Source organism: Alexandromys fortis, unplaced genomic scaffold, assembly GCF_014885135.2.
Source record: "Alexandromys fortis isolate MF-2015 unplaced genomic scaffold, M_Fortis_MF-2015_v1.1 scaffold_82, whole genome shotgun sequence".
Lineage (NCBI taxonomy): Eukaryota > Metazoa > Chordata > Mammalia > Rodentia > Cricetidae > Alexandromys > Alexandromys fortis.
This window is the reverse complement of record NW_026067963.1, coordinates 2,892,800-2,915,782: the sequence shown is the minus strand read 5'-3', so window position 1 is coordinate 2,915,782 and position 22,983 is coordinate 2,892,800. Positions and strand designations below refer to the sequence as shown.

Genomic DNA, 22,983 nt, shown 5'->3' with positions numbered 1-22,983 from the left:
CAAAATCCCCTAAGCGGAGGTGTGCATTTAAATCCTTCAATCACGTAGGACACAAAGTCTTCTCTGTGCTCCTTATACTGTTATGTGGGCTCTATGGATTTCAGAAGTTCTGCCCTTCTATCAAGGTACCTCTATTCCGTGAAATGGCTAAAACTAAGTGAAAAACTGAGGTTGCTGCGTGTGGCTGGCATTGCTAGCTCAGTACAGCATGAGCAAATGAAGCAGGAAGGCCATAGCTCCATCCTTGCTGCTTAGCTGCATGGAAAGCTGCATGCGGTTCTCTGCGAGATTACCTCTCAAAACCCCAGAATGGCTAGGCCAAATTACCTGAGGATTTTCTAGGACTAAAAAATGTCAGTGTGACAATTTCCAAAAGTTCCATTTCTTCTACCTCTGTGGAAATCCTGTCCCACTCAGAAAGAAACCGATGTTTGTTATCCTTAGCTTGTGGAGACCAAGGATCACATGGGCTTACTTGCCTGAGTCCAGCATTACCATTGTAGTTAATAACTACACAGAGAAATATTATGATTGGTCACTTTCTACTTCTGACAAATTTAATCTTCCAATAAATACCAGGGAGATCAGATTTAACTATGTAAATACTGATTTCCTATTATTCTACTTAAAATAGTTTGCCTTTATTCCAAATATCTATCTACCATCAGGTATGACTGATCCGTAGGCTTTCACTGGACTATGCGGCACTCCCAATACAGCAGAAACAATGTACATACCTCAACATAAAGCCACAAAATGACATACCTCTGTCTTCCATAAACTTATAAAGCTGCTGCAGGAAGTTGTCCCTCTCTTCAGGATCAGGTTCTTCCTCAGGCTGCAAACACAAGCAGAGTGGACGGTGTTAGTTGTGGATCCAGGAACCCTGGTAGTCACATTTTAATGCTTTCAGATTTTTTGCTGTTCAAACTCTAGGCCCCCCCAATGCCAGAAACGTGCTCCACCACTGTGTCCATGCTCCGCTCCTAACTCACATTCTGATAACAAAGCTCTGCAGCAACGGTAGGCCAGGCTACCCCCTTCTCTCCACTTTCCACTCTGACTCTGTCTTGAGCATGGTCGAAAGACTAATAAGAATTAAGAGGAAAATATTCCAGAATGCAGCAAGAGGACTGGTTTTACCTCATTTGACTTTATTGGGGCCGGGGGTGGGGGTGGGGTGGGGTGAACTGTCATATGGCCCATAAACTATATTGAAAGATAAGCACAATAATGACAAAAAATACTTTTATAGAAAACAATATCATTGAATGAATATAAACAAAGACTGTAACGTCAGTGGTAAAGGTTTTCTGTTTAGATGAGACTCTTTTATTATTAATCGGAATTTATCGAAGTAAAGCTATATAAATTGTATTTTGGCGCAGACCTCATCACCTCCTTAATCTCCCTCTAGCCCACTTTTCTCCAGTGCTTTCCTTGGATGGCGTCTGTATTTGCCACTGTGACCCTTTAAGGCATTTATAGACAGCTTCATGTCACAATGCCAAAAGGCTGGATACTCCTTACCTCTGCTTCAAAGTAAATCAAAGAAAGTCAACACATAATTACTTAATCGTGTGTGCGTCTATAAAAAATAAATTTCAAAAAACCACCTATTTATGTGTTCCTATTTATTAAGTATGTAAATCTAATACTATTTTTTATAACACTATTATAGATTTAAAAGAAAATATCCTTAGGGTGTCAAGATGGCTCCTTAGGCAGAGGCACTACCACCATGCTTGACAACCTGAGTTCAACCCTTGTACCCACGTGAGAAAGAGAACTGATGGTACAAGCTGTCCTCCTGCTTACACATGTCATATAGCACGCATGCACACACACACAGAATGACAGATTGCCTATCCATACATATGCACAGCTTTTCTGGTTGTTTGGAGATTATGTTACAGGCAGGACAGGCTGACCTCTCTGACCCTCCTGCTCTCCCCTCCCACATGCTGAGACTGTAGGCATACACCACACCTGACTTACAGAAATCATTGAAAATTCAGCAGTACTGTGGAGAAATTAATAAAACGCTTATGTTTCTTCCATATAAAGGATCATGACAGAAGATTACTGTGTTCTACGAGAATAATTCAGATTTTTGCCTTTTACAAACCATGTTTACATGAAAAGCGATGTTCAGGCAATAAATATCGATTATTCAGCATCTAGAAGGCAACAGGCACTTTAAAAATCATGTTATCCTTTAAGAATCTTAATAGCTAATACTATTCCCAGGATCAATGAACATATAGTTGATTAAAATATATAATAAAATCTAGGAGGCAGGCAGATCACTGTGACTCCAAGGCCAACTTGGTCTACACAGTAAGTGTTAAAACAGCCAGATCGGGGCTGGAGAGATGGCTCAGAGGTTAAGAGCACTACCTGCTCTTCCAAAGGTCCTGAGTTCAATTCCCAGCAACCATATGGTGGCTCACAACCATCTGTAATGGGGCCTGGTGCCCTATTCTGGCCTGCAGGCATACACACAGACAGAATATTGTATACATAATAAATAAATAAATAAATAAATAAATAAATAAATAAATAAATATTTTAAAACAGCCAGATCTACGTAAGACCCTGTCTTGAAAAAAATATAAATATGGGCCGGGCGATGGTGGTGCACACCTTTAATCCCAGCACTCGGGAGGCAGAGGCAGGCGGATCTCTGTGAGTTCAAGACCAGCCTGGTCCACAGAACTAGTTCTAGGACAGGCTCCAAAGCCACAGAGAAACCCTGTCTCGAAAAACAAAAAAAATATATCTATATATATAATTATATAAAATATAATAAAACTTGTTCCCCAGCACAGGAAACAAAAATAAACCCACTAATTATAAATGGGGAACAAATAAGGTTATATCAAACTATGCTAAATTCTTCATGATTGAGGATAATTTTTACAGATTAAAAATTGATAGCTTAAAGGCATTGAATTAGTGGATAAAGAGTATTTTAGGCTCTGTGAGGAAACATGCCATGAAATTTTAAGTTTAGGTGCAGTTCTAAGATACAAAAATAAAATCAGTAAGAAATTTAATTTATATATGTCGATTTTCTTGAAAGGAGATTTCCACCAAAAAATAAATAAGCCAAGAACAGCATTTTAAATTTACCTGATAATTTTTGCAAAAAATGAAATTCTTTAATCTCATAAGGAATTCTTCACCATAACTTTAAGTAGCTGTGTTACACAGACTAGGAAATGCCTCCCTGTGAGCCTTTTGTCTGGGATTCAGATCTGCTACTGTGGCTTGGTGTCACCTCCATACTTCTCACCCCTCTAGCATCTCTTTCCAGATGGGAAGCCAGGGACTGCGCTGTTCAGGCCCTAAGTGTGGGAAAGGGCAGGAAGAGGAAAGGTAGAGGACTCTCTGAATTGTCAGACTTCTTCTGGCCATGTGGTCAAGCATCAGTCAAAATGGCCACGCAAGGAGGGGACTCTAAGAACACAAACGACACATGTAACATGATTATGATGTTAAGAAATTTATAAGCCGGGAGGTGGTGGTGCACGCCTTGAATCCTAGCACTCAAACAACTACCTGAAATACTAAGTTAGAATACAGTGGTGCCTAGGAACAGTATAAATTTCTTCCTTCCTTCCTTCCTTCCTTCCTTCCTTCCTTCCTTCCTTCCTTCCTTCCTTCCTTCTGTGGTTTTTTGTTTGTTTCTTTGTTTGAGACAGGGTTTCTCTGTGTAGTTCTGGCTGTCCTGGAACTTGCTCTGTAGACCAGGCTGGCCTCGAACTCACAGAGCTCCACCTGCCTCTGCCTCCTGAGTGCTGGGATTAATGACATGAGCCACCATCGCCCAGCAGTTGGTGTTTTCTTTCACTCTTCTCCAGGCTGGAAGTGCTCAGGAGACTATCAGCTTTGGTTCATCGTTACTTTATTCATGGCTTTAATCTGTGAAGACCGGCACATAGTTAGACAACCACTGTGTGATGGAAGGACATTTTTACAACTGAGTTGACAAGACTTTCTTCCGTGTTTCACACTGGCTAACAACTAATCCTCTGCATCAAGTCTTGAAAACGGGAAGGAATAAGAGTGGTTAGAGACGATCACGACACAGGTGACGCGCCACTGCTCACCTGCACCTTTCTCACGTGGACCTGGAAACGAATGCTTATTCAGAAAAGGCACAGACTCCAGTGACAAATGGACTTTATACCACTTTATTGGTTAGACAAACGTCATTTGTTACTCTTTTCTTTCTCTTTCTCTCTCTCTCTCTCTCTCTCTCTTTCTTTCTTTTTTCCTTCCTTCCTTTCTTTCCTTCCTTCCTTCTTTCTTAATTTTGGAGACAGTATTTCTTCTGCAATCTAGGCTAGTCTGGAATTAGTGGCAATCCTTTTGCCCAAGTGCTGAGATTACAAGCATGAGCCACAAATGAAGTAATACAAGGTGCAAGTCAGAAAGGTATCCAAGCTGGCCTGGAACTCGTAGCTATCCTCCTGCCTCTGACTAGAGTGCTGCAATTACAGGTGAGCACCACCGCCAATTCAATTTTCATTGTATTCAGCCTGTGACAGTTAACAGTGAGAAGAGAAACAAGAAGACAAGGCCAGCATTTGACTCATATGCCCAACGATGCAGGAGCTTCCGAGCAGTATCTGGGCGGTGGCTGGGAGATATGAGATACGGGAGAGTGAGAATAGAAATGTGAACAGGGGTTAATTCATGAAAGCCAAACGTTCAAAGGCCAGGAATGAAAAGATACAAAACAACAAAAACCAATGCCAAAATCTTGTGTTCATCTGACATGAGCTCAAAGCTATTAAAGGGTTTCCAGTGGGCCAATTACAAACAAGCATTGTTAAAGACTCTTTGGTAAGGTCCAGAAAACTATCTCAAACTGGTCGAAGAAAAACATTATTAAAAAAAAAAACACACAAAAGTATGAAAGAGAGAGAGAACACTATTACTTAGAGTACACTGTCTAAGAAGAGGTATTTTGAAGAAAAGTTGTGTTAAAGACTGTTCTACTTAACCTTCAAACAACAGTCCAACACCTTGCCTCAAACAGTAATTTCCCAAGATTTTATATAATCCACATCGATTCATTTATTCAGAAACTAGGTGATGAGGGTTTAATATGGGCCAGGCTCTTAGTGCTAGCTGCCCGGGTACCCTGGGGAGAAAGGATGAGACACAAAGTCCCTGGCATACCTTGTGTTCATTTACAGCACAAGAAAGAAAAAAAAAAAAAAAAAAAAAAAAAAAAACTGAAGTGCTTGTGAGACCCCAGCCTAAGTATTCTCACAAGAAAAAACTAAAAAATAGAGGGTACTGCTGAGGGTAGGAGTCTGTTTTAAAAGAACCATAATGTGTCTAACTTCCCTCCATAATCCATCTCTCTCTCTCTCTCTCTCTCTCTCTCTCTCTCTCTCTCTCTCTCTCTCACACACACACACACACACACACACACACACACACAGAGGTAATAGGGTTATGCAGTTTTCATTTAAAAATCAACAAGTCTGTAAAAATAAGCAGAAAATATTGGGTCGGTCATCTTTACTTGTTCAAATACAGAGCTACATACTTTAACAGTGATAATAAAAGGTGTATCTTACTAGTGGCAAATGTTAGAATACAACAGATATATCACAACACCTCAGTGAACTAGTTAATAAAGACTTCAATTTAAAAGGAAAATCTTTTAAATTTTTAAAAAATGATTAGAAAGATAGTTCAGTCGTTAAGAGTACTTGTTGCTTTTGCAGGAAAAGGGCTGGTTCCCAGTACCCACGGGGTCTCACAACCATCTGTAACTCCCATTCCAAGGGACCTGATACCTTATTCTGACCTCTGTGGACACCAAGCATGTACATAATGCACAAACATACATTCAACAAAAACACTCATACACATAAAATAAATAAACCTTGGTACAGTGATATGCACTGCAGTCTCAGCTACTCAGGAGGCAGAACCAGAACTGCAGGAGCACAGGAATTCAAGGTCAGCCTGGGCAGCACAGCGAAACCCCATCTTATAAAAGGAGAGGGGGAGAAGGAAAGAGAGGGAGAGATTAAAATCTTGATCTTTGATGAACAGCAAAGACCTATCTACAAAGTTTCAGTCATAAAAGCTGACAGTTGAGCAGGGAGTGGTGGGAGACAGCTGTAACCCCAGCACTGGGGGGGGGGGGGGGGGGGGTAAAGGAAGGAGAGTTCAAGGTCATCGTCAGCAGTGGAGCAAATCTGAGGACAGCCTTGGCTTCCGGAGCTCCTGTCTTAAATACACTGGAGCTGGTGAGACAGCTCAGCAGGAAGAGTGGTTGCTACCAAGCATTGAGTACAAGCCGCAGGAGAGAACCAACTTCTGCAAGCTGTCCTTCAGCCTTGAGACAGACTATAGAGCATACACCTGCCTCCTCTACCCAAATAAATGCATACATAAATAAGTAAATACAAAACAAGAGAAAAATAAGTTTAAAAAATTAAGTTGGCAATATTTGTTTAAGGTCCAAGAGCCCAGAGAGCAGTAAATTACCTGAATAAATAAACCTGGAATAAATGTGACATTAAGTAATGTCCAGCACAATGCTTTGAAAAAGAGATGGTATTACATAACACGCTTCAGAAATATCTCAATTCAAAAAGGTAAAAACCACAGCCTCTTTTGTGCCCTAAAATTATTTTATTCCCAAAGGGATCACAAGTAGTTTAAAAAACTGGCATCAGATCTAGTGCAGAGAACGGAATGGAGGAGGGCACGTGTGGACGGACGTGCAGTACACTCAGGTGCCACTGCGCTCATCTAGGCTAGGACAGTGACTGCCTGGACTTTGGTAGGCAGAGTAGTTACTGAAAGAAGTGGGCAAATTAAAGAGCTATTCAGGTTAGTACAAGACAAAAGGTTTGTGTATCTGAATGGAGTTGGCAGGGAGGACTAAGGAAAGAATCAAGATGCCTTTTGTGTACTCCGTGTGTTCAACTTAGACAAGCAGGTATGGTGCATCTACTAAAATAAATTAGGAATAGCCAGGGGAGGACAAGGGAAGGTAAGTGAGGCCGTGAGCATATTGAGTTTGAATACTGATAAATAAAAAGAAATTTCCACGCACAGTTCAGCATAAATGCGTGTAGCTGAGATAACTGAGATTACATATAGATTCAAAGCTATTCTATCATTTGGTTGGGAGGTAAACCAGAAAACAAACGTCACCTGCTGAGATCTGAATGCTACTAAGGAGTAAGATGAGATAAGACACACTTCTGTTTGACTGTCAGCGAAGTTGTTCTGGTCGTGATGACAGGACAAGACATACTACAGAGAATGAGAAGTCAGGGACAGTGCGTGTAACTGAGCAGCCTGCCAGAGGCAAGCACAGCCAGCAGTGGAGGGAACGCTGGGACCAGGGCGTGCAAACTGGGCTCAAGAAGGAAAAGCTGGAGTTGCTACGGCAAGACTTCCTGATCCAGAGCAGAACTTCAGGGACTTGGCTTTCAGAGGACGCACACTGTCGACTGTGCCTGAGCAGGCATACTGGAGGGTCTAAAACTACTCTTGTGAAGTTTATAGGGCTTAGTCTGCTCCCATTTGAAACTTAGGGGTTTCTTTCCAAAGCCAGAGTGAAGACAAGGTGACGTTCAAAGATGACCTGACTACAGACACTGAACTGACCAATAATAGCCAGGGACCCAAGAACGCCTGATCCTAAATTTCCAGGTATACCATCCCTCACTGTTACACACACGTAGAGCACGTTCAGGAGCCCAAAGGATGTGTTTTATATTTCCAGTAAGACACTGCTTTACAACCTAACAACAACCTCCTTAAAATAATTATGTAACTCTTAAATTACCACAGTTAACTAAACCGAGGAACTTATTTTCCATTTGAAATGGTACATACATTGTCACCATCAAGATGTAATATAGGTGCTATAATCAAGTTTTTTTTATATCATTCAAATCTCTTATATGACCACAGGTATAAAGTATGATTACATAGAAAGTGTTTTAAAAACACAGAAAATGTAGCTGTATTAGAGGGCTGCAGAGATGGCTCCACCGTTAAGAGCACTGGCTACTCTTCTAGAGAATCCTAATTCTCAGCACCCACATAGTGGTTCACAGCCATCCGTAACGCCAGTTCCAGAGGATCTGACACCCTCTTCTGGTCTCCATAGGCACCAGGCTCGAAAGTGGTACACAGACCATACATGCAGATAGAACACCATACACACTAATCATTTTGGAAATGCAGCTGTATTTGTGTGAACAAATGTACAAATCTCATTAGTCTTATTGGGTAAATTTAGTGTGGTTCACATTTTAAGTAAAAACAGTGAAGATTTTTTTCAAAATTCATTAGGACTTTTAAAAAAAGATTTTTCTTTTTATGCATCTGAGTGTTTTGCCTGCATGTATGCCAGTGAACGACATGCAGGAAGTACCTGAGAAGGCCAGCAGATGGCACTGGATCCCCTGAAGCTGGAATTACAGATGGCTGTAAACTGCCAAGTAGGTGCTGAGCACCAAACCGAGGTCCTTTGGCAGGATCAGCTGTGCTCTGACCCCTGAGCCATCTCCAGTCCAGTTAGGACATTTTTATTTCCTTGTTTAGTAGTCTAAATTTAAGCAAGTTGTTATGTTTGAATGTAAGTATCTAAGTTATCTATTGAAGGCTGTTGTTCCAGATATACTTAATGCTTAGTTTTATTGGAGTTATTTGATATAGCTATAATTATTTATACTACACTTAAAAATCTTTACTGACAGTTTCCTGAGTTTTCAGGTATTTCCTGTGGAACTATATACAAAGTGATTTTGAATAATCATCAACAAATGCCTTTAATCTACATGGTCATAGATTGACACAGGTGACATTTAAATACTAAAAATTTAACATTCATATTTCCCAGAAATAAAAACCTCAAACACTTATGACTTCTACAATAGCGGAAGATCATCTTGGGTAGCAAATGTGATGGCAATTCCTAGGAAATTCAAGATCGGAGAATGAGTGTATCAATCATTAGAATAAAAGAGGAGCAGTTCCTATAAAAAACTTCACTAATTTTAATTTTCATTGCTAAACATGAAATCTGGTACACAAAGCTGACTTATAAAGCCATGATGATTTAAGCTAAAAACAGTTAAATTCCTCTTGATAATTAATCTTCTAACTTTTCACCCTTAGAAAACTCCCTACATTTATCCAGTATAATTCCAAGTCAAGAGAAATGAATAACTGCTAGCATTATTATATTCATATGGACTTCCAAATAAATTTCCTAGTTCAAAAAAATTTAGTAATGTCTTTTCTAATACAAAATTTTCTTGAAAAAGTTTTCTTAACAAAGACATTTAAATAACACCCACAAAAATAACCTCTAGGCTTTTCCCAAAATAATTATCTCTATGTTGTAGTTAAGAATACAGACAGGAACTACCCTCTGTCAGGTCCTCTCCCCAGCACAGTAGGAGGCATATTGCTTACACTTCAGTCCTGAAGTAGCATATGAGTAGAAAATCAAATATTAAATAAAAAAGCTACTGCTCCACAATAAAGCTGTAGAATCTCCAACCTTCCTGCTCCCACTGTGTTGAAATACCCGGAGCACGATGGCTACAGAGGCTACTGCTCGTTCGCACTGCAGAAACAGCTAACACTTGTGTGATCTGCTGCATACGCCTGCCTGCTAGCCTGCACTGATGACAACATACAGAGCTGTTTAAGGGCTCACAGGATGGTACAAGGGATCTTTGAGACTCTTGTAAAGCAGCATTCAGTCGTCCTAAGAAGTACACTATCAATACATCTTGGGAGGAATTAGATCTGTAATGTAAGACAAGAACTTAGCCTCACTGGTGTGGGAAAGGCCCATAATGACTAAGCCAGGTAGGCCCTGGCTTACCGGACTAGTCACCATGTACCATGTTCATATTTCTCCCTTTGCTATGTATAGTTTAAAGCATTTCTTGGTTGACCAGCATATTAAATGTTTTAAAATTGTTCTTCAAGACAAGTTAGAATGATTCAGCAACTAAATCTCAAATCCAAGAGCAAGGAAAATGCAGCTGATATTTTTTCCTAAAACAACCCAAATCTTCCTCAAGAAAACCCACTAAGGTAGCCAGAAAACTAGCTCACAACAAGTACATATCAATAAAGCAAATGCTATGAAAAATGAGCATCTGAAAAATAATTTAAAATAAACTGTATAACTCAAGCCTACATTTTGTGATTTTTGCTGTTATTTTTTAATAGGAACAAAGCAACCATGCTCACTAAATTTTAGCAAGTTCACAAGAAACATATTGTAAAAAGATACCATTTTCTAAGTGTCCTTGTCTGTTAATTTTTCTTTACTATTACCTGCAATAGCTTCTGCTCTACTCATTTTTACTAATACTTATCACTCACAGCTTGAATGAAACATTACATTATTCTGAAATTAATCACTGTAACATGAGCACTATTTACTATTTTATAGGCGCCCTCTGCAACTTCTTTCAAAGCTCTTTTTAGCCTCTTTGTTTAAAATTTCAGGGTATTTTTTGAGGGGTGGGTAAAATGACTTCTGGAAGGGACACCAATTAAAAGAACTAGCAAAAATAAAGAGACTAACCCTTTTTCAGCATTTGGCAATATAAGATTCTAATTGATGTTAAATAAAAATCCAGAACCTAAACCACAGACTGTTAACAGTTCACACCCTGAAACTGTGGCCTATTTACCCTGAAACACACAACCTAAAACTAAATACAGATAAAATACAGATATCACATATAATATTCAATTATTAACTCCTGAATTTTACCACACTGTCTCATCACTGTCATTCAAAACGCTGTCTTATGTTTGAGGAAAATACCCTTTACCCTTTAATCCTCTAAAAATAGATTCCTCCTGTCTTTTTTATAAGAAACAATTACGCTTGGCTATAAGCTCTACATATCAGTCATATAATCAACACCTAAAAATTTACTTAATTCCATTTTTGGCAATCAAAACAATAACTAAATATTTTTTTTTAAAAAATCTTACCTATGTGCTGCATTTCCTTTCAAATGCAAAATGGTTAGCTTCCCGTCTACTCAGTCAGTGCAGGGTCTGGACATGCCAGCCTGACTGGCAAATACCTGCTGTCCCTCTTAGGGCACAGCATCCGCGGGTTATACAGCAACTACTTACATTCTCTTCCCCACAGAAATCAGACATTACATGAAAGGAAAAGAAAGACAGCCTATTTCAAAGCGGCTGGCAAACCTCCATTGGCAACCTGCCAAGCCTCTGCTAAACCTTCCTGTCTTTCTGAGCATGCTCACTTAAAACCAACAGCACGTTACTATGGCAACTCTGTAGGCAGCCTGGAAGTATGAACCGCCATTCTGATTTCAGAGTGTAAAAAGCCAAATGCTGCAGGGGAGGTCAAAGGAAAGAACTAGCGTGCACTCTTCCTCACACGCGAATCTAGTCCTGGCATTCCAGAAGCTCACATTTGTGTGTTTAAACACAAAAGCAGTCCATAGTTTCAGGGCTGACATTTTCATGCTCAAATAGATCTTCTTTTTCAATAAACTCATGCTCTTTGTTTTGCCTCTCAACAACCAAAATTACACTAGAAAATTTACCCCACTTAACAAAACACTGATGAATAAACAGACAAACACCACGTGAGCAGCCATGGCAACTCCACAGATGATTCCTGTAACCACACTGGGAACACTGCAATATCACAAAGAAAACCACTCCTAATAAAAATACAATCTCAATCTTTTCTGTGATTTGTCAAGATGCCAGATGAATCTTTCTTTGGGAGGAATTAAGATATTTACCCCTAGAAGGTTTCCAAGTTAGGAGAAGCAAGACCTGGGTTCAAATCCCTCAGTTCCACAGTTTAGCTGTACAGCTGAAGACAATAACTTTCTGACTCTAATGGCACCCCGAAAGCAGGATGACAATTACTTCACACACTGACAGAAACACCCAACCCCTCCCCCACAAAATCTTACTGATTATCTCGGCAAAGTACTTTCTGATAACTTCACACTGAAAACTGGTACTGAGTTCTACACTACACAATGAACCAAACAGTCACACCTCCTCAATCAAATTAAGAAAGAAACGTTTCAGACAATATATATATATATAAAATCTAGACAGAGAACAAACACATGGAGATATTATTTTCACTAGAAAACAAAAACAAACAAACAAAAGGTTGCCATGCTGTCTGGAATTGGACCTACCAGTTCTTCTTCCTCCTTCTTGGCTTCTTTTTCCTTCTCCTCTTCATTCTCCTCAGTTGGGCAGTCTTCCTCATCATCACTGCTGGATGACTCAAGAATCTCACTTATGTCCATTTTCCAATTATCAGGAACGATTCTAGCTTTTAAGAAGATACTTGCTCTCTGCAGCCCTGAAAGGAAACATGGACTCCAGCTGTTACCACTGAACGAAGAACATGGACTTAAGGGAGATGCATGTCTTTCCGGGCCAGAGAGCTCAGTCCCAAACCAGTCATCATTCATAAAGTGGCGGAGGACATGTGAGTACTTCATGAGTAGAAGAGCATGTAGATTTACAACAAAGTTTGTTTATTGTGAGACAGGGTCTCACTATGTCACCATGTAGCCCAATCTAGCTTTGAACCTGTGATCCACAGGCCTCCACCTACCAAGTAAAACCACGCCTGGCAGATTAGAAGTAGCCTTTTAGAAAAAAAGATTTATATTTATTTTATGTGCACAAGCGATCTACCAGATTTATGAGCACATGAGTCCACCAGAGGCATTAAATCTACTGGAACTGTTTGCAGATGGTTGTGAACTGCCGTGTGGGTGATGGGAACCAAACCTGGGTCCTCTGCAAGAGCAGTAAGTGCTCTTAACCGCCGCGCCATCCCTCCAGTCCCACTATTAGATGCCGATGGTCAGCAGGTGTGGAAGCGCATGACTCTAGTCCCAGCCCTCAGGAGCAGAGGCAGATGGATCTCTGTGAGTTCAAGGCCTCTGGTCTACAGAGTGAGTTCCAGGACAACCAGAGCTATGTAGAAACACTTTATCCCGTACCCTTCAAAAAGAAAAAATATTGCCAGGCAGTGGTGACACACACCTCGAATTCCAGTACTTGGGAAGCAGAGGCAGGTGGCTTTCTGTGAGTTCAAGGCCAGCCTGGTCTACAGAGTGAGTTCTAGGACAGCCAAGGATACACAGAGAAATCCTGACTCAAAAACAGAAGGAGGAGGAAGGAAGAAGAGGAGGTGGAGGAGGAGGAAGAAGAAATATTAATGACCAAACACGCAAAGTTAAATTTGTAAAATTTACAAAGTATTTTATGGAGACATAATAAAAATGCCTTTAGGAGTGTGTCCAACACATTATCTGTGAGGTTCATACTCAGGAACCATGCAACCAAGCAACAAGGGAAAGGAAAAGCAAAACAACTCATTATGTTTTACCAGCCACATGTAGCCTATAGACTACAGGCTGGACACAGGATTCCAAACAGTTACTATCGTAATAGACTGGTCAGTATTGTTCCATTTGTTATTTTCCAGACAGTCATGTCACATTGACACACTGACTCAGCTTTCTTTTACCTGGTTTAGCACAGAGCTCAGATTCCGACAGATTGAGAATGTCTAGTTCCTTAATGTCCTTTCTTGCTATGGAGTAACTATGAAAAAGAACAAAATGGGGACAACTACTTATTAAATAAAAAACAAACAAACAAAAATCATTTAAACAGTACACATTAACACATTCATTAGACCTCAAAAAAAAATCAAAATTATTTTGTCCTATAGTGTTTTAGAAGTTGCAGGCCAAGAATGACCCGCTCCTTACGAACGTATTGGAAGTAATACAGACAAAGCTAGTATTTTTAAATTTCATGTACTTAAAGTACTCTTATTTGAGAGCCTCAAATTCAATGTTTTCAATTATACAACCTTCCTGTAGACAAGAGTTTCTACAAACATAGTCATTTCAATACTTACAGATAACACATATTTTGCTCAGTGTTTCCTAATTTTTGTTAATTTGTTAAAATATTTTGACTTATGTATATTATGGTATATTTTTCAAAGAGAATAACAAATATATATACTTAATTTTACTATTCTCTTTAAAGAAAAATGTGAAATTAGTAGAAAGTTTCTAAAAATCTGTTTTTCAAAATAAAAAGTAAAAGTAATTATTCTACTAATGACTGTTAAGTTTCGTAATTCATAATATGAAATAACAAATGATAAAAATCCAAAATTTTTCAATTAAAAAACTATATTCACTTTATTTACAAATAAATGTCTTTAATACTGTTCGCACATATTGAATTTTTATATGTTTATCAGCTAAAAGCACCCTAACTTTGAACACAGTAAGGAACAACCTCTCAACCCCCTCTCGAGGTACTCGCGTTATGGTGGGTGCCCATCACTCTGTCCCATCCCCATGAATCACACCAGATGTTTCATTACTCACAATTTAGAATCAATAAATGATCGAACTAAACACTGGTCCTTTTTCACTGTGACATCATCATTGCAGCTGGGAGAGATGACCTGGAATACAAATTCAGAATCTACTGACTCCTCTTGCTCAGAGAAGAAAAAAAAATTGTTTGTTTGCTTGCTTGCTAACTAAAAAAATATTTTTCAGAGTTCTAAGTAATTAAACCCAAGGCCTTTTATATGCTGGGGAAGCACTCAACCACTGAGTTATAGCCCTAGCCAAGAATCTGCTTAAGCTTTTTATTATGCCTATGTGTTTGTGTGCAGAGTGGGGAGAGTTCAAGTATGCCATGGCACTCATATAGGTTAAAGGACAACTTGTAAGATGTGGTTCTCTTGAAAATCAGTATGGTGATTTCTCAGAAAATTAGGAATCAGTCTACCTCAAGACCCAGTAATACCGCTCTTGGGCATATACCCAAAGAATACACACTCATACCACAAGGACATTTGCAATAGCCAGAACCTGGAGACAACCTAGATGTCCTGAACTGAAGAATGGGTAAGGAAAATATGGTACATTTGCACAATGGAGTACTATTCAGCAATAAAAAATAATGACGCCTTGAAATTTGCAAGTAAAGCAATGGAACTAGAAAAAAGAATCTGAGTGAGGTAACCCAGACCCAGAAAAACAAATATCATATGTACTCATTCATAAGTGGCTTTTAGACATAAAGCAAAGAATAACCAGCCTACAGTCCACAACCTCAGAGAACCTAGACAGCAAAGACCCTAAGAGAGACATACACGGATCCGCCCAGGATGGAGAAAAAGACAAGATCTCCTTAGTAAATCAGGGGCGTGGGGGGCAGAAAGGAGGGTGGAAGGGGAGAGGGGAGAAAAGAAGGGGAGTGAGGAAAAACGTATAGCTCAATTAAAAACAATAAAGTATATATAAAAAAAGACATGGTTCTCTCTTTCACGTGAATCTTGAAGGGATTCAACTCAGGTTGTCAGAGTTAGTGGCAAGCATCTTTACCTATTGAGCCATCTCACCAGGTCTAAGAATTTTAAGTGCTTTTAAAATAATTTAAGTAATTTTAAAGATAACTTAAGGGGCAAGGGGACTGAAGAGACAGCTCAGCAGCTGAGAGGACCCAGATGACTCAGGTTCTGTTTCAAATGCCCACACATGGCTCTCAATTGTCTGTAACTTGAATTCTGGCCTCCACAGGTGCCAACCACCCTGTGGTACACAGACATACATGCAGGCAAAACACCCCATACACAAAGAAACAGAATTGAAAAATTAAAAGTTAAACAATTCTGGATCTGCTAATGTCTCAAGTGAATTATATTTTACAAGAAATAGCTTAATTGCTAATAGATCTCATTATTAATAAATTACAAAAGTATTTTTATTATTTTTAACATATTGGCTTCCTAGAAACCTAACATAGTCATTAGGTAATATAAAATAAATAATGAAATATAAATTAAAATACTATTGCTTTAAAAATTCTAACCTAAATAAAAATGACTACACTTCTGTACTTGTGTGGGAGGGCACACATGTACCCAGCACTCGTGAGGGTCAGTGCTTGTCATCCTATTTTCCTTCCCCCATATGGGTCCTAGGATCAAGACCAGGCTATAGGCTTGGCACACGCAGCACCTTTACCTGTGGAAGGATCTCGCCAGCCCAAGACTTGACTTTGTATCCAAAACAATAGCATTTATGGATATGTGGGCTGTTCTTTATTTTTCTAAGCTAGGGTTCCTGTAGCACAGGTTGGCCTCCAATTTACCACCTAGCGAGACTGACTGACTGATGTGGGAGTGTCATATATCAATCTGTTGATTTCATTGGTTAAATTATAATAAACCAACTGCTTGGCCTCAGCTTAGAACATAGATGGGAGGAGTAAACAGAATAGAATTCTGGGCGGAAGAGGAAGTGAGGTCAGACTCTGCTCTGCTTCCGGAGAGACCGGACAGCTCTGCTGGAGCAGAGACGCCATGCTCAGCTCTCCCAGGCAGCTGCAACCCACGATGGACTTAGGCTAGAATCTTTCCGGTAAGCGCACCTTGGGGTGCTTACACACATCATTAGAAATGGGCTAGACCAGGTGCGAGAATTAGCCTGTAAGGGCTAGAGTTCATGGGCCAAGCAGTTCTTTAAATGAATACAGTTTGTGTGTTGTTATTTCGGGCATAAGCTAGCCAAGCGGCCGGGGTGTTGGGGACGCAGCCCCGCCGCTCCTTTTTCAACAGATGGCGCCCAGACGTGTGGACAACTGAATCCACAGAAAGCCTGAAAAAGCTTGGGAAAGAGTGAAGCATGTTTTCTTGATAGCAGCAGTTTCTCGGGTCTCCTCTGCTTGTTAGAAGCAAGCAAGCACTCTCATCTAAGAGAGGCTTCCTGACTCAGCTTCAGCTGCAAAACCCTGCAGCTCATTAAGAGGTCCTGCCACGAAACACTTAAACGGTGTTGGTGAAAAGCTGAACGCATGCTTTTCGGTTTTCAGCCGTAGCAGGAAAAAAGCTGTGCTGTTTAAAAATGCCGGCTTTCTGGGCCGTCCTGCCAGGGCAAACTCTGACTGAGGCAGGAGGGCCAACTACCGAGAGAGGACTTGACTGTTGTCTGTTGTAGCTCGCTGGCTGGCAGGGACCTTGAAACGCCATAGAATTGTGGCTATAAACATGGCTACAGCCTGTATCTCCGCCATGAGGCTGGAAAGCTAAGGAATGGACTGGATCTAGCTGGCAAAGCCACGGCTTTAATCCTACTCATATTGCTCAGTAATTTAAAGGCTCGTGTGGTCAGAAAAAGAGAGATATACAGTAAAGAGATTCAAAGACAAAGAAAATGTTTAAATGATTTACAGTGTGTTAAAAATATATGCAAGCTAAAAGTTAAAAGTTCTTAAAAAAAAAAAAGAAAAAGAGAAGTTGTGTGTGGTAGTACACGCCTTTAATCCCAACGCTTGGGAGGCAGAGGGAGATTGACCTCTGTGACTTCAAGGTGTGGTAGCACACGCCTTTAATCCCAGTGCCTAGAAGGCAGAGACAAACAGATCTCTGTGAGTTCAAGGTGTAGTAGCAAACACCTTTAATCCCAATGCCTGGGAGGCAGAGACAGGCGGATCTCTGAGAGTTCAAGGAGAGCCTGGTCTACAGAGTTATTCCAGGTCAAAGAGATACAGAGAATATAAAAGTAAAAATAAACGAAATAGAGGTTAAAATAAAGCGTACAAAGATGGAAAATACACAGAGAATCTTGATACTGTATACTATTATGCTCTCTTTGAATTGTTTGAATGCTGAGGAAGGAGCAACAGCTGCCAAAAGATATTTGTTTATAAATGCTGCTGAACTAATCCATCGTAGAGATTTTGATGCCTTGACTTTGAAATTTGGATCTAAGGACATGATACTTTGGAAAGGAGTTTCTTTTTTTGTTTTCACAGAGGATGAGACCCTGTTCATTTCTTCTATTCCGATATGGTATGATGGACCACGCCCTCCTGAACGGTTGCTGTGAATACCTTCAGAAAATTGCTTCGCTCAACTGCCAACTGAGATGAAACTAGCACACAGGTTATACCATGAAAGACCTAATTAACGACGCCCCCATTCAGCAGGAAGCAGTTTGGAGAGAAAAAACTGCGCCCATGTTCCCAAATATGGTTTATAAATGTTCTTTTACATTTAAAGGGGGATATGATATAGATATGAATAATTTGCATTAGTATAGATTTTGCTTTATTGATAGAGATTTAAGGTCAATTTTGAATGTATATAGGTTGTTAATGAATAATCATTAATAGTAGTTAAGCTTGTAGTTATGTTAGTTAAGATTTTCTAGATGTGCATAGATATATTTTAGATAGGCATTCTTCATATTTTTCAAAGATTATAGAATATGGCATTTTAAATGTTTTAATAACTTAGGACTTTTCATGACAATGAGACACTCTGCTCCTGGCAGCACCAATCTACTTCAAGAGGAAGATGGGCATCGAAGAGGATCCTTATGGAGTTTGATAGCCATTTGGGCAAGAAACTGCTCTTGCCTGGACTATTGCATAAACTGGACACAGAGAACCCGCAGAGAGAGGACTGCTGAACTTGCCTAAAGGTGAGATGATCTTTCGGGGTTCCTGATTCATGAAAGAGTCTGCAAGACATTCTTCAGGACAAGCAGATAGTGACTGCCTTTGAAATTTCCTGCTTTGTGGAAATGTCTGCTGGAAACTATGGGCCTGTAGGCCGAAGATGGATGCCCCAACGGTACAGAGGAACTTTGGGTGACTGTCCAGGCAGCGAGATGTCTCTGTCATTTCTAGAGCTTTGGATGTTAAGTTAAAGCCTTCTTTTTTTTTTTTTTAAACAGAAAAAGGGGAAGTGATGTGGGAGTGTCATATATCAATCTGTTGATTTCATTGGTTAAGTTATAATAAACCAACTGCTTGGCCTCAGCTTGGAACATAGATGGGAGGAGTAAACAGAATAGAATTCTGGGCGGAAGAGGAAGTGAGGTCAGACTCTGCTCTGCTCCCGGAGAGACCCGACAGCTCTGCTGGAGCAGAGACGCCATGCTCAGCTCTCCCAGGCAGCTGCAACCCACGATGGACTTAGGCTAGAATCTTTCCGGTAAGCGCACCTTGGGGTGCTTACACACATCATTAGAAATGGGCTAGACCAGGTGCGAGAATTAGCCTGTAAGGGCTAGAGTTCATGGGCCAAGCAGTTCTTTAAATGAATACAGTTTGTGTGTTGTTATTTCGGGCATGAGCTAGCCAAGCGGCCGGGGTGTTGGGGACGCAGCCCCGCCGCTTCCTAATTCAACAACTGACCCCTATGTCAACCCCATCTTCACTCACGGCACAGACTGCAGGTGTGAGCAGCGCAGCTGGCAGGCATGAATGCAGGAGCTGCAACGGAAATCTGGCATATTCCATCACCTGTGAACTAATGGCCTCCATACTGACTTCTGTCACTTCCAGTCTTTCTAATAATGGAGCAAACAGTCTTGTGAACATTCCCAAATGTGCAGTGCAAATGGCATTCTTTGCCAAAGCTATCGGCAGAATATCTCCTATATTCAGATGACCATTTAAAGACCCTTCTGCCTCAAGGATCAACTATCCTTGCATTCTATTCTCCCCTACTCTTGCGAACAGTCAGTCACAGAGGACTCTCGGTGAAAAACATACCAGCAAGCAGTCTTCCCTCACAAAATGTCCTCAATTGCTCATTTGTCCTCATTCTTCCTGTGTACGCAAGGACTGGCATGTCTAAAAAATCTAAGTGCATCTTTCCTGTCTATTATGTCCTTATTCTAGTTTATGTGCCAGTACTAAAAAAATCACTATAGAACTCCTTTTTTGTTGTTCTTTGGTTTTTTTTGAGACAGGGTTTCTTTGTGTAGTCCTGGCTATCCTAGAACTAGCTCTGTAGAGCAGACGGGCCTTGAAGTCACAGGGATCCACCGGCCTCTGTCTCCCGAGTGCTGGGATTAGAGGTGTGGGGCACCACCGCCAGTCTGACAAGCTCTACGACATGTCAGGTTAGCCTCCACCTCCTAGCTGAAGCAAGCCTCCTGTTTCTGACTGCTGAGATGCTGGGATTGCAGCTGTACAGCACCACATCTGAGTAAAGATGGCTGAGAAGGGAACCGTTGTGAGGTGGTCACTTTTCAATGATTTCTCCTAAAAACTCAGATCTAGATAATTAGCTTGAATGCAGTAAAGAATTAAGGTGCTAGACATGGTGGCTCTCCCCACAATCCTACAGTTTAAGAGACTGCAACAGGAGGACTGATGTGAATTCAAGGCCAGTCGTGCCTACACAGTAAGCTCCTGGCCAGCTTAAACTAGAGTGAGACAAACGAAACTAAAGAATTAAGGGATCAACCTAAAAGCACTGAAGTTGTAAAAAAGTAATGGGACATCGGAGGAAAAAAAACCCTGAAAGACGTCAATACATGATAACAGAGAATGGATAACTAAAGACAATGGCCTGACTTTTAATTTTTAAACACATAATAACATCTTCATTAAATTAGTAATATTTCCAATATATTTCAAAAAAGCTTGACAAATTCATTTTCAACAAGAAATAGAGCTGACTGACTTTGCAATGACACTTCACTTACCAAAGCAGGGTACCACTCCGGCCTCTCTGCTGCAGTGGTCACACGCACCACTTTTCCCAGTAAGCCATCACTGAGACGCCGCTCATCCTCATCCTCCTCTTCACTACTTTCTTCTTCCTTTTCGTCTTCAGTGCTAAGGGCCAGAACAACCTGATTGTTATGACGGCGTAAGCCATGATTAGTCCAATCAGAGTGCTAAGTGTCTGGCCTGGCTGCCAAAGCTGCCTCTCCATTCCTACCGGGCTTGAGAAGATGGACACTCTGGCCTCACGCAAGTAATGGAGCCACCTTAGTAACTCCCGAGTTCACGTTACTGACACAGGACTCAGGATCCTATGCCAGGACAGAGAAGCCTATTACGTCACTAATGCACTTTTTTTTTTTTTTTTTTTAAAAAGACAGGGTGTCTCTGTATATCCATCCCTGGCTGTCCTAGAACTTGCTCTGTAGACCAGGCTGGCCTCGAACTCAGAGATCCACCTGCCTCTGCCTCCTGAGTGCTGGGATTAAAGGTGGGCACCACCAACTCCCTGATTACCAAATGTACCTTGTAAAAACAGTTTTTTTTTCCTGTTTTGTAATGCCAGAGGCTAAAAAATGAAAGTCTGATTTTCTAGTAGGTTATGAAAATAGCCCAGAAAAATCAAATGTGGGATCTAGTCAGATAATTTATCTGGGATAACTGTTTACTCTTAAGTGTCATAACATGCATCAATCTGAAGTCTATACTTTTTAAAGAAAAATGAGTACACATTCTCATTTCAAACCTTGATGAGTGTACACTGACATTTGTCATCCACTACACTACACAGCGCTATTAACTATTAAAGCCCTGGAGGTACTTGCTCTGTTATCTTTTGTATTTTCATTTCTTCTCCCACTGATCCATTGTAGTATGGTGCGGCAGGCTATGTTCCCGCCCGGATCCCACACGGCTAGCTTAGCCCCAGAAATAATAACACACAAATTGTATTCTTTTAAACACTGCCTGGCCCATAAGCTCTAGACTCTTACTGGCTAACTCTCACATCTTGCTTAACCCATTTCTATTAATATGTGTAGCACCACAAGGTCGTGGCTTACCGGGAAGGATTCTAGCCTGCTTCCATCTTGGAGAGTAGAGCTATGGTGACTGACCTCACTGCCTTCTTCCCAGCATTCTGTTCTGTTTACTCCGCCTACCTAATTTTCTGTCCTATTAAAGGGCCAAGGCAGTTTCTTTATTTAAACAATGAAATCAGCACAAATCAGAGGACTCTCCCATATCAATCTGTTGTCTAGGAATCACCACATGCTTCTCTCTACTTTCTGTAGTGACAAATTTTCCTCATTTTTAGTTGATGCCTCAACTTGCTTTTGAGTGTCCTACACTAAAATATCAGCTTACACATTAAAAAATTTTACTGATTAAAAATTATAATTATTAAAGACTACAGTACTATCTGAGGAATAAAAATACCACAAAGCATTAATGATTTGCTAAATCACTATGATACGCTGAGCACTTGCTACAAACTAAAAAATGTATAACACTATATCATTTCTCCCAAACTGACAAGATATTATGAATCTCATTGTCCTCAGCTATAAGATCCTGTAGGATTTGTTTGTGTGTGAGAGGAATAGAACTAATAATGTAAATATAGTTACTGTAATAAAGAGACATAGCTACTAAGTGGCTAAACTGAGATTTTCATTTAGGGGCCTCAAAGGTCTTTTGTTACTTTTTCGTTTGCCGCTTGTATGTTTGACTTTGCCTTTTTAACATCTTTGTTATATATGCATACAACCAATATCTGGATCCTGGTTTCTTCTATCCCATCAAAAGGAACAAAGGTTCCCAGAGAAATGTCCAATATCAAGGTTTGATGCTGGGAAAAAAAGATCATGAACGTTTGACACTGTGTAGTATTAGGAAGTGGCCATGTGGTCAAGAAATGGAGAAATGTATCAAAAGCACACAGACATCAGCCTAGAGAGGGGCCCACTGGCTGAATGTGGAAAACTTGCGCATCAAAATAAAAATTAAAAAAAAATGAATTATAGCCCATTAAGTAAAATTACAATCCATGAATATATACTGATAAGGAAATTTTTCTTTAAAGAATTTTTTACATTTAATCATTCAGTGTGTGTGTGTGTGTGTGTGTATTTATGTGTGTGCGTGCACCATAGCATCTACATGGAGGTCAAAGGACGTCTTGCATGAGTTGATTCTCTTCTTCCATCATATGAAATTCTGGGATCAAACTCAGACGGCCAGGGCTGGTAAGCTGGTAACTGACTATCACCCCTGAGCCACCCTGCTGGGTCCAGGAAAATGATAACTAAATTTAACTAAAAAATGAAGCAGGATTGAAAAATTACAAAATCATCATTTTGT

At 40.3% G+C, this 22,983-nt stretch overlaps 1 protein-coding gene across 6 annotated transcripts in view; it reads right to left on the bottom strand.

The window, feature by feature from the left end:
• The window catches only part of Arid4a (AT-rich interaction domain 4A), a 91,612-nt gene that overhangs the window by 46,630 nt on the left and 21,999 nt on the right, over positions 1-22,983 (bottom strand). For all 6 annotated transcript variants that reach the window (XR_007593788.1, XR_007593790.1, XR_007593789.1 and 3 more), the window contains exons 8-12: positions 20,601-20,733; positions 14,469-14,548; positions 13,586-13,662; positions 12,234-12,403; positions 766-838 (exon numbers count right to left, since the gene is read on the bottom strand). Coding sequence is in view for 1 of the 6 variants with exons in the window: in XM_050153565.1 (XP_050009522.1) it covers positions 766-838; positions 12,234-12,403; positions 13,586-13,662; positions 14,469-14,548; positions 20,601-20,733 (533 nt within the window). In the remaining 5 variants the exon portion in view is untranslated. The remainder of the gene's footprint in view (positions 1-765; positions 839-12,233; positions 12,404-13,585; positions 13,663-14,468; positions 14,549-20,600; positions 20,734-22,983) is intronic.